The sequence below is a fragment of the Arachis ipaensis genome, chromosome B05, assembly GCF_000816755.2.
Source record: "Arachis ipaensis cultivar K30076 chromosome B05, Araip1.1, whole genome shotgun sequence".
Lineage (NCBI taxonomy): Eukaryota > Viridiplantae > Streptophyta > Magnoliopsida > Fabales > Fabaceae > Arachis > Arachis ipaensis.
Window position 1 is genome coordinate 4,217,653 of NC_029789.2, and position 13,809 is coordinate 4,231,461.

Consider the following 13,809-nt stretch of genomic DNA (forward strand, 5'->3'; position numbering starts at 1 on the left):
CACTCACTCACTCCACTTCAATCAGTGTGTCTTTAACAAACATAGAATTCTTTTGAAGGGTAAGAAACAACCTGAACAAGAAAGTGAAAAATGCATGCAGAGACATGTCATTAACCACTAGCACTAATATACCATTTTCTGCTCTCATAGTACATCTATATTTATATATGAATGAAGGAAATCAAATGATAAAAATCTCAGAACACCTATAGTTTAGTGCCTATATATATAAAGATTTCCTTTTTAAGTTTGAGGATATATTGGTAATCAGATTCTCATCATAACAGCTATGAAGATGCTTTTTCCTTTATAGACATTGGATATTGTTATTAGGTCTGGTTTTTCACATTAGTCTTGTTTAGGCTCAACTTTACATTAATCTTAATTACATCTTAAGATCAATTATTATTGGACAGAGAGAATATATCAGCTTCCAAAAGAAAATGGAAAGATAACCTCCAGAAATGGTTAAACTAAGAACTAAGAAGGTTTAACAATGATAGATATGTAGAAAGATATATGTTTATATATATATACGCTCTGCATGTTTTGTATTCTTGTTAACATGGTGTTAAATAAGAAAGGCATTATGGTGAGTGACCCTGCAGTTTTACATTATTCAAATAGTGCTTTCTGTTTTCTCACATGCCTACGACATAGTATGAACAATGCATTAATAATCAAACCTCAAAAATTAAAGTAGAAGAAATCTAACATCAGAAAGCTCAAAATCTCTCTCTCTCTCTCTCTCTCTCTCAGGTGTATATCACTAGCTAGGCATGTTCATAAAGAGACCACTTTCTTATATCAATTATGGTAATGTGGGCATAGACATTAATAGGTGCATTGCTGCTACCACTAATTTTTATTGTCAGATCAGGTAGTACTAGCATTCTCTTTTTATAGGTTTCAAATCAAATCTTACATGCCATATTAAATCTATCTATCTATCTGTATTGCATAAAATACAAAACAAAAATCATATGATGCTGTTTTACCATTTCCTTTCTTCTTGTCTACTTGTGCCATTTCTAGTCTTTGTTTTCTTTGTACCTTGAATTTTGAACCTACCCTTTTGGATTTTAAAATATAAGTGGAAGTGGAGGTTGGTTTTAATTTGCATCAAATTACTGTTTATATTATTTGGTCTGCATGTAATAACATTATTGTAATAAGCATTATGGTTATTAGCATTCTAATTTTAATGTCTATGAGTTGCATATGTCAATTTTAAACAGTCTTACTAAAAAAGTAGCAGATGATTAAGAGAAAACAGTGATGTCACCATTAAAGTTAAGATCTCACAAACCTAAATGTAGTGTTAATAAAAAAAAAAAAAGCAGAATTTCTAGAGGTTTTGGGGTGAGAGCTTGGTCATGATAAAGAATAATGTGAGGTAAATAAATAAATAAAGGTGGGATTCCACAATCCAAAGGAAGGCCTAAAATACTGTATTTGAACACAGTGAAGATCCTAAGCCTGTGCTATATATTTATGTGCTTTCTTTCTCCTCACATAACACATTGACAAGAAGTTAAAAGGAACTTCTTAACTTCTCTCAAAACCCCTCCATTATATTTCATCATTCACCACCATAAATCTCTATCATATCATCACCTTCTTTTATATTCTTTAACCATCATTAGCCATGCCACAAAACTGCATAGCACCAAAACCAGAATACAACACTAGTAGTAGTAGTCACTCTATGGAAGCAGCCTTAGAGAATAATAATACCAATGAACAACAATCCATACAAAAACTCACTATGTTCCCCATAACTTTGAAGGTAACACACTAATATAAATACTAGTTATTGTTACTCATTCATGGCATGTATATCAGTGTTGCAAAGTTACTTTGTGTTTTTTGGTTGATTTTTCAGTTTGAGGAATTGGTGTACAAAGTGAAACTAGAACAGAAAGGAGGATGTTGGGGAAGCAACAAATGGAGCTGCAAAGAGAAAACAATTCTGAATGGAATCAGTGGTTGTGTTTGCCCTGGTGAGATTCTTGCCATGCTTGGCCCTTCAGGGAGTGGCAAAACCACACTCCTTACAGCTCTCGGAGGCCGTCTCACCGGAAAACTCTCCTGGCAAGATAACATACAACAACAATCCATTCTCAGGTTCAATCAAGAGAAGAACAGGTTTTGTAGCACAAGATGATGTTCTATATCCTCACCTAACTGTTACTGAAACACTATTCTTCACTGCACTTCTAAGGCTTCCAAAGACTTTAACAAGAGATGAGAAGGTTCATCATGTTGAGAGAGTGATCAGTGAATTGGGATTAACAAGGTGTAGGAGCAGCATGATTGGAGGACCTTTGTTCAGAGGAATTTCCGGTGGAGAAAAGCAGAGAGTTAGTATTGGACAAGAAATGCTTATTAATCCTAGCTTGTTGCTTCTTGATGAGCCTACTTCTGGTTTGGATTCCACAACTGCTCAGAGGATCTTGAACACTATTAAGAGACTCGCCGGCGGCGGAAGAACCGTTATAACCACCATTCACCAGCCATCTAGCAGGCTATACTACATGTTTGACAAGGTTGTGTTGCTCTCTGAAGGCTCTCCTATTTACTATGGTCCTGCTTCCACTGCTTTGGACTATTTCTCTTCACTTGGATTCTCTACTTCTGTCACTGTTAATCCTTCTGATCTCTTGCTTGATCTTGCCAATGGTAATTAATCAATATTTTCATATATATATATACTAAGTTTAAGAATAACAATAATGTGATGATAACAATGGAAAACTTTGATTCAGGGATTGCTCCAGATTCAAAGCATGCAAGTGAACAAAGTGAGGGATTAGAACAAGAAAGGAAGCAAGTTAGAGAAGCACTAATATCAGCTTATGATAAGAACATAGCAACAAAGCTGAAAGCTGAGCTGTGCAGTGTTGAGGTGAACAACTACAACAACATGATGATCAAAGATGCTTGTGCAAGTAGGTCTTTCTATTCCAACTACCCTTTTTTAGTTTTCAGTGAAAAAGATATTGCTCATCAATGGTCTTAATCCTTCTTTCTGTTGATGAAAATTTGATGCAGGGAATCAGATAAATCAGGAGCAATGGTGCACAAGTTGGTGGCATCAGTTTAAAGTACTATTGCAGAGGGGAGTGAGGGAGAGAAGGTTTGAAGCATTCAATAGGCTGAGAATATTCCAAGTCATAAGTGTTGCTTTTCTTGGTGGACTCTTGTGGTGGCATACCCCAGAATCACACATTGAAGATCGGGTAAGAAAATTTTTGCATTCAGTTATCAAGTTTATCTTCTTTTCTACTTTTGTTATATCTGATAATAACATCATTTAACTTTAAACAGAAAAAAAGGTTATGGAATGTAATTGACCTTTAAAATATGAATGAAATTTATTTTCTTTTCCTTTTCAATTTCCCTTGTCAAACATCACATCTTGAAATATCTAAAATTCTGAAACTAATCAAGATTAGTATTGATTGATTGAACCACATTTACTTTGTTATCTCAAAATTGATATTTGAACGCTTTAAAAGTTGTTAATCTAGTTTTATACTTTTCAAAAGGTATCAACTTTGTAAATCAAAGTTATAAACTAGAAGTAAGTTATTAGGTGTAGACAACCATAGTAAAAAGTACTTAAATTTCTATGCAGTTTCTGTGATATGGATTAGAAACAGTCCAAGAAATCTAAAGTTTGAAACTTTGACTATGTTGTTTTAAAGCCCTTAAGAGGGGATAACATGGGGTTATTGTGTGGTGAAAATGCAGGTAGCATTGCTGTTTTTCTTCTCAGTTTTCTGGGGATTCTACCCTCTATACAATGCAGTATTCACATTCCCACAAGAGAGGAGAATGCTGATAAAGGAAAGATCTTCAGGAATGTACAGGCTCTCTTCCTACTTCTTAGCAAGAACAATAGGAGACTTGCCATTGGAGCTTGCACTTCTGACTGCATTTGTGTTCATAATCTATTGGATGGGAGGACTCAAACCTGATCCTGTTACATTCATCCTTTCTCTTCTTGTTGTTCTCTACAGTGTCCTTGTTTCTCAAAGCTTAGGCTTAGCATTTGGTGCTATATTAATGGAGATCAAACAAGCAACCACTCTAGCTTCTGTCACAACCCTTGTGTTCCTCATTGCTGGTGGATACTATGTTCAACAGATTCCACCTTTTATAGTGTGGCTAAAGTACTTGAGCTATAGCTACTACTGTTACAAGCTTCTTCTTGGTGTTCAATACACTCAAGATGATTACTATGAATGCTCAAAGAGTGTGATGTGCAAGGTTGCTGATTTTCCACCAATCAAATCAATGGGATTGAATCATCTTTGGGTTGATGTTTGCATTATGGCACTTATGTTGGTTGGTTATAGACTAATTGCTTATTTAGCACTCAATAGAGTAAGGTAGATTCATACACATAGCAAGGAGAAGAAGAATTTCAAGAAAGGTTTTTGTACTAATTCAAACTGAGCAATAATATTACTACTAATAATAACTAGAATTATATTAGGCTTTTCATGTTACTTCATGTAATCAAATCAAATATAAATATATATGTATCAAAATCTCCCTCAAGGATTGAGAGATAAGTAGCAAGATTTTTCTATAATACTACCAAGGTGTTGTTACTTTAGAATGAGTTTCATTCATGTGCCTAAACATAAGGGATATGCCACTTGATAAGAAGTAATGATAATAATATCACACACAAAATCTAATATGTAAGAGAGAAAGAAAAAAGGTCAAATATATCAGCAAGATGTTAAGTCTCTCAAGAGTGTCTTCATCTGAAAAAATAACTCTCCTGTGGACCATTTTTGAGGCCTTAAAAGCCATAATTTACTCGTTTCATGTTTTCCTGCATAATTTGTGACTAGAGAGATTACATTTGTGGCTCGGTAAGAAGATGTTTAGTTGGGAGGACAGAGGGAATTGGCTTTGGTTTTAGCATTAACATGTCTCGGAAAAACACAAATTCTTGGCCTGGCTATGTCTTCGGGAGACTTTTTCTACTGCTGCATTTCGTTTTAGGCGGGGCATTTCGCACATGGATAGCTATCCATGATGTTTTTCAGGTCAGGAATCGGTTTTACATTGCATTCAGAATTGTCCAAAAGTCCAGTTAGTTTGGCAAGCTTTGGAGATCTCAGATCAACCTGATTTGATGAGTTGGTTCTTACATAATAGCAAATAGCGATATTATATGTGAGACAGACTGTGTGGAGGCCTTTATTATTGTTAATAATTTACAAAATTGATCTGGTTTTATTGATTCTTTAGTGTTGAAAATCCGAAATATCATATCTTAAAAATGACGTGCTAATTTTCGGTTGGTCTTGAGAGATACAAATACAGTAGCAGATATCATGACAAAAACTGCAATGAAGACCCTTTCTCGCCAAGTGAAACTTTCTATTGCCTTGGAAACAGTTTTTTGTTTATTTTTTCTTTTTTAGTTGTTGTTTGTTTTCTTTTCTGTCACAAAAAAAATTGAATTCTCCAAAAGACATGAGTAATGTTATAACAAGAAGTTTTTAATATTAGCAAGGTTCTGAATATCAAACCGATCAATGAATTGGTGAAATTATACATTCAAAGGTTTAACCAAAATTAAATTAAATATAACAAAATAATATATTTATGTATAAAGTATATACTTTTAAAAAAAAATTAATGTCTTTTGTAATTTACTATTTTAAATCGGTTTGAGTGATTAATTCGTTTTTTGACTGATTTTTTTTATTTTTTAACTAATTTGTTGCCAAGAGGTTTTTATCTTGAACCAAATCGATTAGTGACCGATTTAGTTGACTGGGTCAAACCAGTAAATTGATATGGTTCTCAGAACCATGATATTTGGTTATCCGATTGACTGAAGAATATCATCACAAACTTTGGTTGAATTTTCACTTATGATATTTTAATTAGAATGGGCATTATTAACACTTGAAGCAACCAAGTCACATCCATCATCAAATAATGCCAAGATGATGGCAGTTGGAATAAGCTAAGCTTAATTAACCCAAAAATAATGAAGAAATAGCACTAAAATAATTGGTGATAGAAAGTGGTGGGTGGATATAGCAATGTGTTTTCTGTGTACCCTTTTAAGACCAATGAAATCATAATGTTGATAATTGATGTAAAATAAGAAATGACATATAAAAGATCCGTGTCACACTCTACTTCAGCATAGTGCTTTATCCACTCTAAATCACTTTGAATTTGAGAGAAAAGGACTATAACCACAGTAACATTTCAAACAGGGAACATTATCAATATCAGAGTAAAATAAAGATGAAAATTTCAAACATGTAGTATATGGTTTACTCTTATGAGATCAATAAGGAAGTAGTAAAGAATCATTACTACAGAAAAGTAGTTAAAAAGAAGAGTGACTTCATAAATTAAAACATGATTATGAACTTGACATTGCTCATTTTTCTACTATCTTTATGCAAACTTATTATCAAACTATTACTCTTTTCAAATTATTTACCTATGTGTCATTGTTTTTATAATGGTGGCATTTGAAAAAAAAAAAATTTGCATCACACAAGTGTCATTAGATGAAAAAAGCGCATTTAACTTAGAAGGTACTGAAGCATTTGGCAATTTCAGTATAATAATGCTAAAATAAAAAAAAAAAAAAATTACTGGATGGTTAAGTACCTTCTGAGTCAAATGTATTTTTTCATTTAACAACTCCTGCGAAACAAGAAAAAAAAAAAAGTGCATTACCCTTGGCATGCTCCTTTGCATTACGGAAATGATTGTATAATTAATTAATTAAAAATGACATTTGTTTTTTAGATGTTAAAGATATAACACATTTATATGTCTCATCATATTTGTTTAAGTTTTTGAGAGAAGTGGTTCTGTGACATTAGAATTATTATATATTATAGTTACTATTCATAAACTCAAATATTAGAAGTGTAAAACCGTTAAAATTATTTCAAAAAGCGATAATTTTTTATAGATAAAATGGTAAAATGTCCTTTAGATACAAAAATACTCTAAATATTAAATATTAAGAAAACGATTGGTTCAAATCAAACGCTTTTTAATTTTCATATTGAGAAAATAGTGGTATTATCCACTGTTATTGGAATTTTGTGTGTTATTCAGGAGTGTGGAAGAACACACAATACCTAGGGTTCGATTTTCGATTTGTCCGGATTTGAATTCACCAAGCCCCAAATCGAACCCTATGTTTTCTCTCCTCCATAATTCTGAGCCTCCGATTTGTGAATTGTTATTTAAAAAAAAATGTCTCCATATCCATTAAAATCACGACAACAATTCATAATAGTGAAAAACATCCCATTACTAAAAAAAATAGCCTCAAATCGATGTTTCATAACAGAAAAGGAACATTCCCTTGTTTTGAATATCATCCATTAGAGGCCTAAAGTTTATTGTACAAACCCCACGTTGAGATGTCCAAACAACCAAATGAATCTTATACTCTTAGGAAGATTAGGTCCTAGAACAATGCATGCCACTGACCTTAGCATACATATTTGACCAAAAATATGAAAAATAAAAAGAAAAAGGGTCATGATGGCAGTAAAATATGCTGTATGTTTCCCAACATTATAACTACAAAGAATAAACTAATTTGAGGAATCTTAACTTATGAAAGAAATGAATCATATCCTTAACAGATGTTGTTTATTAGCATTTAGTTAACCATGAATCCATGATATAGTTCATTGATACTAACACAAGAAATTTTTGTCAAAGTTGATAACAAAAGGATTCCAAAATATTTTTCATAGGAACTAGATACCACTAGGAGAGTTCAACATTTGTAGGCTTTTCTAGATTGATGAAATAAAATCCAGTGGGAAAAACCATGGAATTGAATTTGAAACATTGTAACATGTGAGTGGAATTTTGAGTGGTATGGACTTGTCCATGGCAGTGATGCTATATTCCCAGCACATTGCAAATGTCCAAAGTGCTGCTAGCATAGCATCATTGAATTTCATTCATTCAAAATAAAAGGCCAACATAAAAGTCTTGCTTGCTTCTCCATAAAGAATAAAAGAGAAAAAAAAATCAAGAAAGTCAAATGACATGTACCTAATTTCTACACACCAAACTAACAATATTCTTAATTGTAACTAAACTAACAATATTGACATTCTCTGCTGCTTGTGATAGTTGCCTACTTGGTTTATGAGTTTTGACAATAATTGAAGTTCATAATGAAAGTTTTATTATGTAACAATTGATCTTTGTTTTCCTCTAAATGAAATAATACCCTATTTCCATTACCAAGTATGCTCAAGTAAATTGTTAGTTGTGATTAAATGAGACACCAGGTCTATAATAAAAATAATAGTAAAATTTCATAGTAGTTCACAATAAGAGTGAAATTTACTTGAGGTATAGTCCAAAGTTAAATTGAGAATTTGATATCTAAATTCAGAACTTTTTTTTTTCTTTACAAGTATTGCTTCTCAAATCATGCTCACCAAAACTTAAATTAAATGCAAAGTTGGCCAAAAAATCTGCAACACCATTGCAATGAGTAGGAGAAAAATCTTGGTCTACATGACCACATGTAATATTGTTAGATATCTCCTATTCTTTTGTTTAGTTGTAATTAGTGTATACACATTTGTTACGATGGGTAACCGGAGATTAATGGGTTGGATGGCGTTGGTTGGCCCAAACGTACGAAGGAGGTGGCTTTCGAATGGATCTGCAACTCGGTGCCCTCCGTCCGACTTGTGCGTGTGTAAGAATGGGGGGTGGTACCTGCAAAGACACTCCGATGCCTAAGTTAGCAAGAGCGTGAGCAGGTCTAGAGAGTATTAGGACTTAGAGATACCTGAGTGGTGTCAGTGTATTTATAGTGGTGAACCAATAACCACCGCTGAAGTAGTGCCACCATTTTAGGTGGATAACCGCTCCCATATCTTAGGGAGGTTAAGATATGGCTCTAGGAAGTGGTTAGAGAGATTCTAGGGGCAGTTACTCATTCGAATGAGTGTTATCTGCCAGCTAACCCTCGTATCCGACTTCTTTGGAGCAGGTCGTGTTGAGTACCGACTTCCTAGGATGAAGGTTGGTACTGGGTGAAGGCCAACCCTTTGGGTTGGGCTTCTTTTGCTTGGATCTGGGCCTTTATTATTGGGCCAGGGTATGAACAGTGCCCCTACTCGAGCCCATTTTCTTTTTAAGATTTGGGTTCGAGTATTCTACTCGGGGTCGTAGCCGATTTGTAGGAGGACCGACGTGATGGTTGAAAATCGATGTGACTTTTCGTGACCTTTTGGTTCTGACAGTTACGTCTAATCAAGCGTCGTAGCGCCTTCATTAATGACTGCCCCATTTTTACCATTATGCCCCTAACGTTCTTATAAATACTTTCCCTCTCTTTCATTGTTTCGTTTCTGCGATCTTTCAAATTTTCCTTGCATTTGTTCGTACTGCACTCTTTGCGCTTTCGAAGGCTTTGCTCCCAACCCTCATTTCCAGATAAAGGTTAGTTTTTTAACATGCCTTTGTAGATAAGTTTGATTTGTAGACTTTAGTTTCGCGTCTCCCTCCCTTTAGAGACCGTGTTAGTGATTTTTCTTTTTCCCTTGTAGGTTTTTGTCACCCCTTTTTTTAAAAAAAAGAAATAGCTTCTGTAGATGCTCTCTCTCAATGGGTTGATGTCACGGTCCTAGGGGAGGAACCCTCAGTCGATTCTGAGTTTATCACCCATCTTCGTACTCGCCACAGAATTTGTTCTTCTGAGGAGGATGAGCCGAAGTATGAGTTGGTGGCCCCGGGTCCAGAAGACCGGGTTTGCTTTGGGAGGGCTAGTGAGGCGGCCTCCCATTTTTTCTTTATGTATGAGTGTATGATCACCCGTTTGGGTGTTTTTCTTCCTTTTTCAGACTTTGAGATGTCTGTTTTACGTCATTGCCGAGTCGCTCCTACCCAGCTTCATCCCAACTCTTGGGGTTTTTTGAAAATTTATCAATTCATCAGCCAGGCTTTAGAGTTCCCGACCTCTTTAAAGATTTTTTTCCATCTTTTTCATATGACAAAGCCCTTCAGTGGGCTAAACAATAAACAACAGTGGGTGTCGTTCCGAGCCATACAAGGTCGGAGAATTTTCACCCTTTTTGACGAATCCTTCCACGACTTCAAAAACTATTTTTTCAAAGTGCAAGCTGTAGAGGGTCACCACCCCTTTTTCGTGGATGGTAACTCTTCCCCCCGCTTTCCTTTATACTGGTTGGAGGCCTCCCCTTGTGAAAAGTATGACGACCTGGATGATGTGGAGGCAGCCATTGTAGGGTTCCTCCGAGAAGTTTGGGGGAGGTCTCCATACTTGGACACGAAAAAGTTTCTCCAGTGGTCTCCGAGTTTTGTCCAGGCGCAACTAGGTAGCTTTCATTTGTTTACTTAGTTTTTCTGACTTGTCTGACTAATTCTTCCGACTTGTCTAATCCATCAATTGTTGCTTTTTTCAGAGATGGCAAAAATAAATGCCCAGGAGTCCTTTCAAAGGGTCCAGGAGGCCAAAGCAAGGTCTCGCGCCAGGTCCGGTGGTGCTAGGGCGGTTGCTTCTCCTCCTCCTCCTCCTCGGAATGTTGGGACTCCCTCCCAACCTATGGTGATTTCTTCTTCTGTTTCTTCTTTGCCACCCCCTCCGCTCGACCCACTCCTGAACCGGAGAAGAAGAAGCGCAAGACTTTAGAGTCTGGTGCTTCTGGTGAGGCGGACGCTCTTGCGTTCGTCCGAAAGAACATCTTTCCCCATGCTCGTATAAGCATGGATGATGTTTCTGTTCGGCATTACCTCACTACTGTGGTTGAGGAGAGTCTCAAGACAGCGGGGGTTTGTGGCAAACTCTTGGATATATTTGAGAAGACTCCTCTCAACTCTTTAGGGATGACCTCGAAGGTCGAAGAGCTGGAAGGTAGGCTTCGCATATATCAGGAGCACGAGAGGGAGTTGAAGGGGGAAGTCACCAAGCTGAAGGAGGAGAGGGATAGCCTCCGGGAGAAGGAGAAGAAGTTGCAAGCCCAATGCAACATGGAGGTGGATTTGAGGAAGGCAGCACAAGCCAGCTACAACAGTTTATTTGATGATCTTGTGTCTGTGAAGAATGACTTGCTGAATGCTCGGAAGGCCTATACCGAGTTGGAGGACTCTATTGCTGATGGTGCTGATGAAGCTTGGAGGATCTTTAAGGAGCAGGTCGGAGTCATCGCTCCTGACTTGGACCTTTTTCCTTTGGATCCTGATAAAATTGTCATTGATGGTGCCATCGTGGATCCTCCTGTCCCCGTGGTGGAGTCCGAGTCAGATTTGAAGACTCGGGGGCAGAGGATCATAGAGTCCCCTCCTCGCTCTAAGGACGCTCCGAGTTCTTCTACCATTCCTCCGACTTCCTCTCCAGCTCCTGCTCCTGGCGTTCCTCCTGACTCTGCTGGTGGTGATCCTCCTACTTCTCTTGCTAAAAAGTGACTTTGGCTATTGGGGCCCGACCTGTAGGCCCCTCTTTTTTAAACTCTTTATATTTATTTGATGTTGAAACAATTTTTTGGCCTTTTAAGGCCGTAAACAAAACAATTTATGATACCCTTTTTGATAAGGGTTTAATTTAGCGATTAAATAAATGCCCTTTTTTGGATAAGGGTTTTGAGTTACTTTATGCGCGCATGCTTTTCTGTTTGTAACTCTTTTGAATTTTGATCTTTTCTGAAAAAACTTTTCTTTGGGCTTGTCTGTTTTTCTGAGTCTTTTCGATCTTCAGGACAGCCTTATATCCCTTAGTTTTTCCTATCTCTTTTTGTTATTCCTAGTACTCAATTTTGTTTCATTGAGCCTTTCGGGTCTTAGGCTATTTTTGCGATTCATTTTGGTTTTACTCGGTTTTGCATTCCGATTTATGAGTCGGACTGCTTCCGAGTTCATCATGATCAACTTCTATAGCCTCTTTACACCGACTTGTACCTCGTCGTTTTATCCTGACGACCATCTAGGTCGATTCATGGGATTTTCACATTTTGTCGAGCTTAAGTCGGCGCGTTTCGTAGAAAGAAAGTAAAAAAGGGGAATCTAAAAGAGATATTAAGATGAAAAAGATCTTTATTAATTGAGGAGGTACCTTATTGCTACTAAGGGCTTTTGACAATCTATTTTCCCTTAGCCCCTACTATGATGCCTCGTTAAAAACCCTTCTCCAGAAAAAACCCTTTAATTTTGGGAAAAAATCATGGAGTTGGGAAAAGAGTACATCAGGGAGTAGAGTTCGCTTTTAGCTGTAGTACCTTTTCATATTACAAGCATGCCATGATCTCGGTAACTCGGTGCCGTCAAAGTTGGTCACCCTATAATAGCCCTTTCCTAAGACCTCGTTGATCTTGTATGGTCCTTTCCAATTAGCAGCGAGCTTTCCTTCCCCAGATTTGTTGACTCCAACGTCGTTTCTGATCAAGACCAAGTCGTCTGGGGTAAAACTCCTTCGAATGACTTTTTTGTTGTATCTTGTAGTCATCCTTTGCTTCAACGCTGCCTCTCTTATTTGGGCTTCTTCTCGGACTTCGGGGAGCAAGTCGAGCTCCTCTTTATGCCCCTGTATATTCCCGATCTCGTCATGAAAAATCACTCTTGGGCTTTGCTCATTGACCTCTATTGGGATCATGGCTTCTACGCCATAAACTAGTCGGAAAGGTGTTTCTCCAGTGGCGGTTTGGGGGGTTGTTCTGTACGCCCATAGTACTTGCGGGAGCTCTTCAGCCCAAGCTCCTTTTGCATCTTGTAATCTTTTCTTCAGCCCTGCCAGTATGACTTTGTTGGCTGCCTCGGCTTGCCCATTGGCTTGTGGGTGTTCCACCGAGGTGAACTGGTGTTTGATGTTCATACTGGCTACTAGGCTTCTAAAGGTGGAGTCGGTGAACTGGGTTTCAATATCTGTGGTAATGGAATAAGGTATCCCATACCTTGTGATGATATTTTTGTAGAGGAACCTCCGACTTCTTTGTGCAGTGATGGTGGCCAGTGGTTCTGCTTCTATCCACTTTGTGAAATAATCTATTCCCACTATTAGGTACCTGACTTGTCCTGGCGCCTGAGGAAATGGACCTAACAAATCCATTCCCCACTTTGCAAAGGGCCATGGAGAAGTGATACTAATGAGCTCCTCTGGGGGAGCCACGTGGAAATTTGCATGCATTTGATATGGTTGGCATTTTTTCACAAAGTTTGTGGCATCTTTTTGCAAGGTTGGCCAGTAGAATCCAGCTCGGATCACTTTCCTGGCTAGTGACCTTGCTCCGAGATGGTTCCCGCAGATTCCACTATGTACTTCCTCTAATACCTCGGTGGTTCTGGAGGTCGGTACACATTTTAATAATGGTGTTGATATCCCCCTTCTATAGAGGATATTTCTTACCAAGGTGTAGTGTTGTGCTTCCCTTCGGATTTTCTTGGCCTCTTTTTCCTCCTTGGGGAGGATGTCGAATTTCAGGTATTCGACTAAGGGGTTCATCCATCCGAGGTTTAATCCGACCACTTCGAAGACTTCTTGTTTGTCTTCTGTTTTTGCCACTGAAGGTTCCTGTAGAGTTTCTTGAATCAGGCTTCTGTTATTTCCTCCTGGCTTGGTACTTGCTAACTTGGATAGGGCATCTGCTCTGCTGTTTAGATCCCGAGTTATGTGTTTTACCTCGGTTTCCGTAAAGCGCCCAAGGTGCTCCAAAGTTTTTTCCAAGTACCTCTTCATGTTTGGGTCCTTTGCCTGATATTCTCCACTTATTTGGGAGGTCACCACTTGGGAGTCGCTGTATATCATCA

General features: G+C 37.4%; 1 protein-coding gene across 1 annotated transcript; it reads left to right on the forward strand.

The window, feature by feature from the left end:
* LOC107642555 (ABC transporter G family member 14-like) lies at positions 1,367-4,605 on the forward strand. Its single transcript, XM_016345951.2, is given in 6 exon segments — positions 1,367-1,789; positions 1,886-2,092; positions 2,094-2,682; positions 2,769-2,951; positions 3,055-3,242; positions 3,757-4,605. Coding segments are annotated over 6 exon segments (1,953 nt in total). The 5' UTR covers positions 1,367-1,648; the 3' UTR covers positions 4,402-4,605.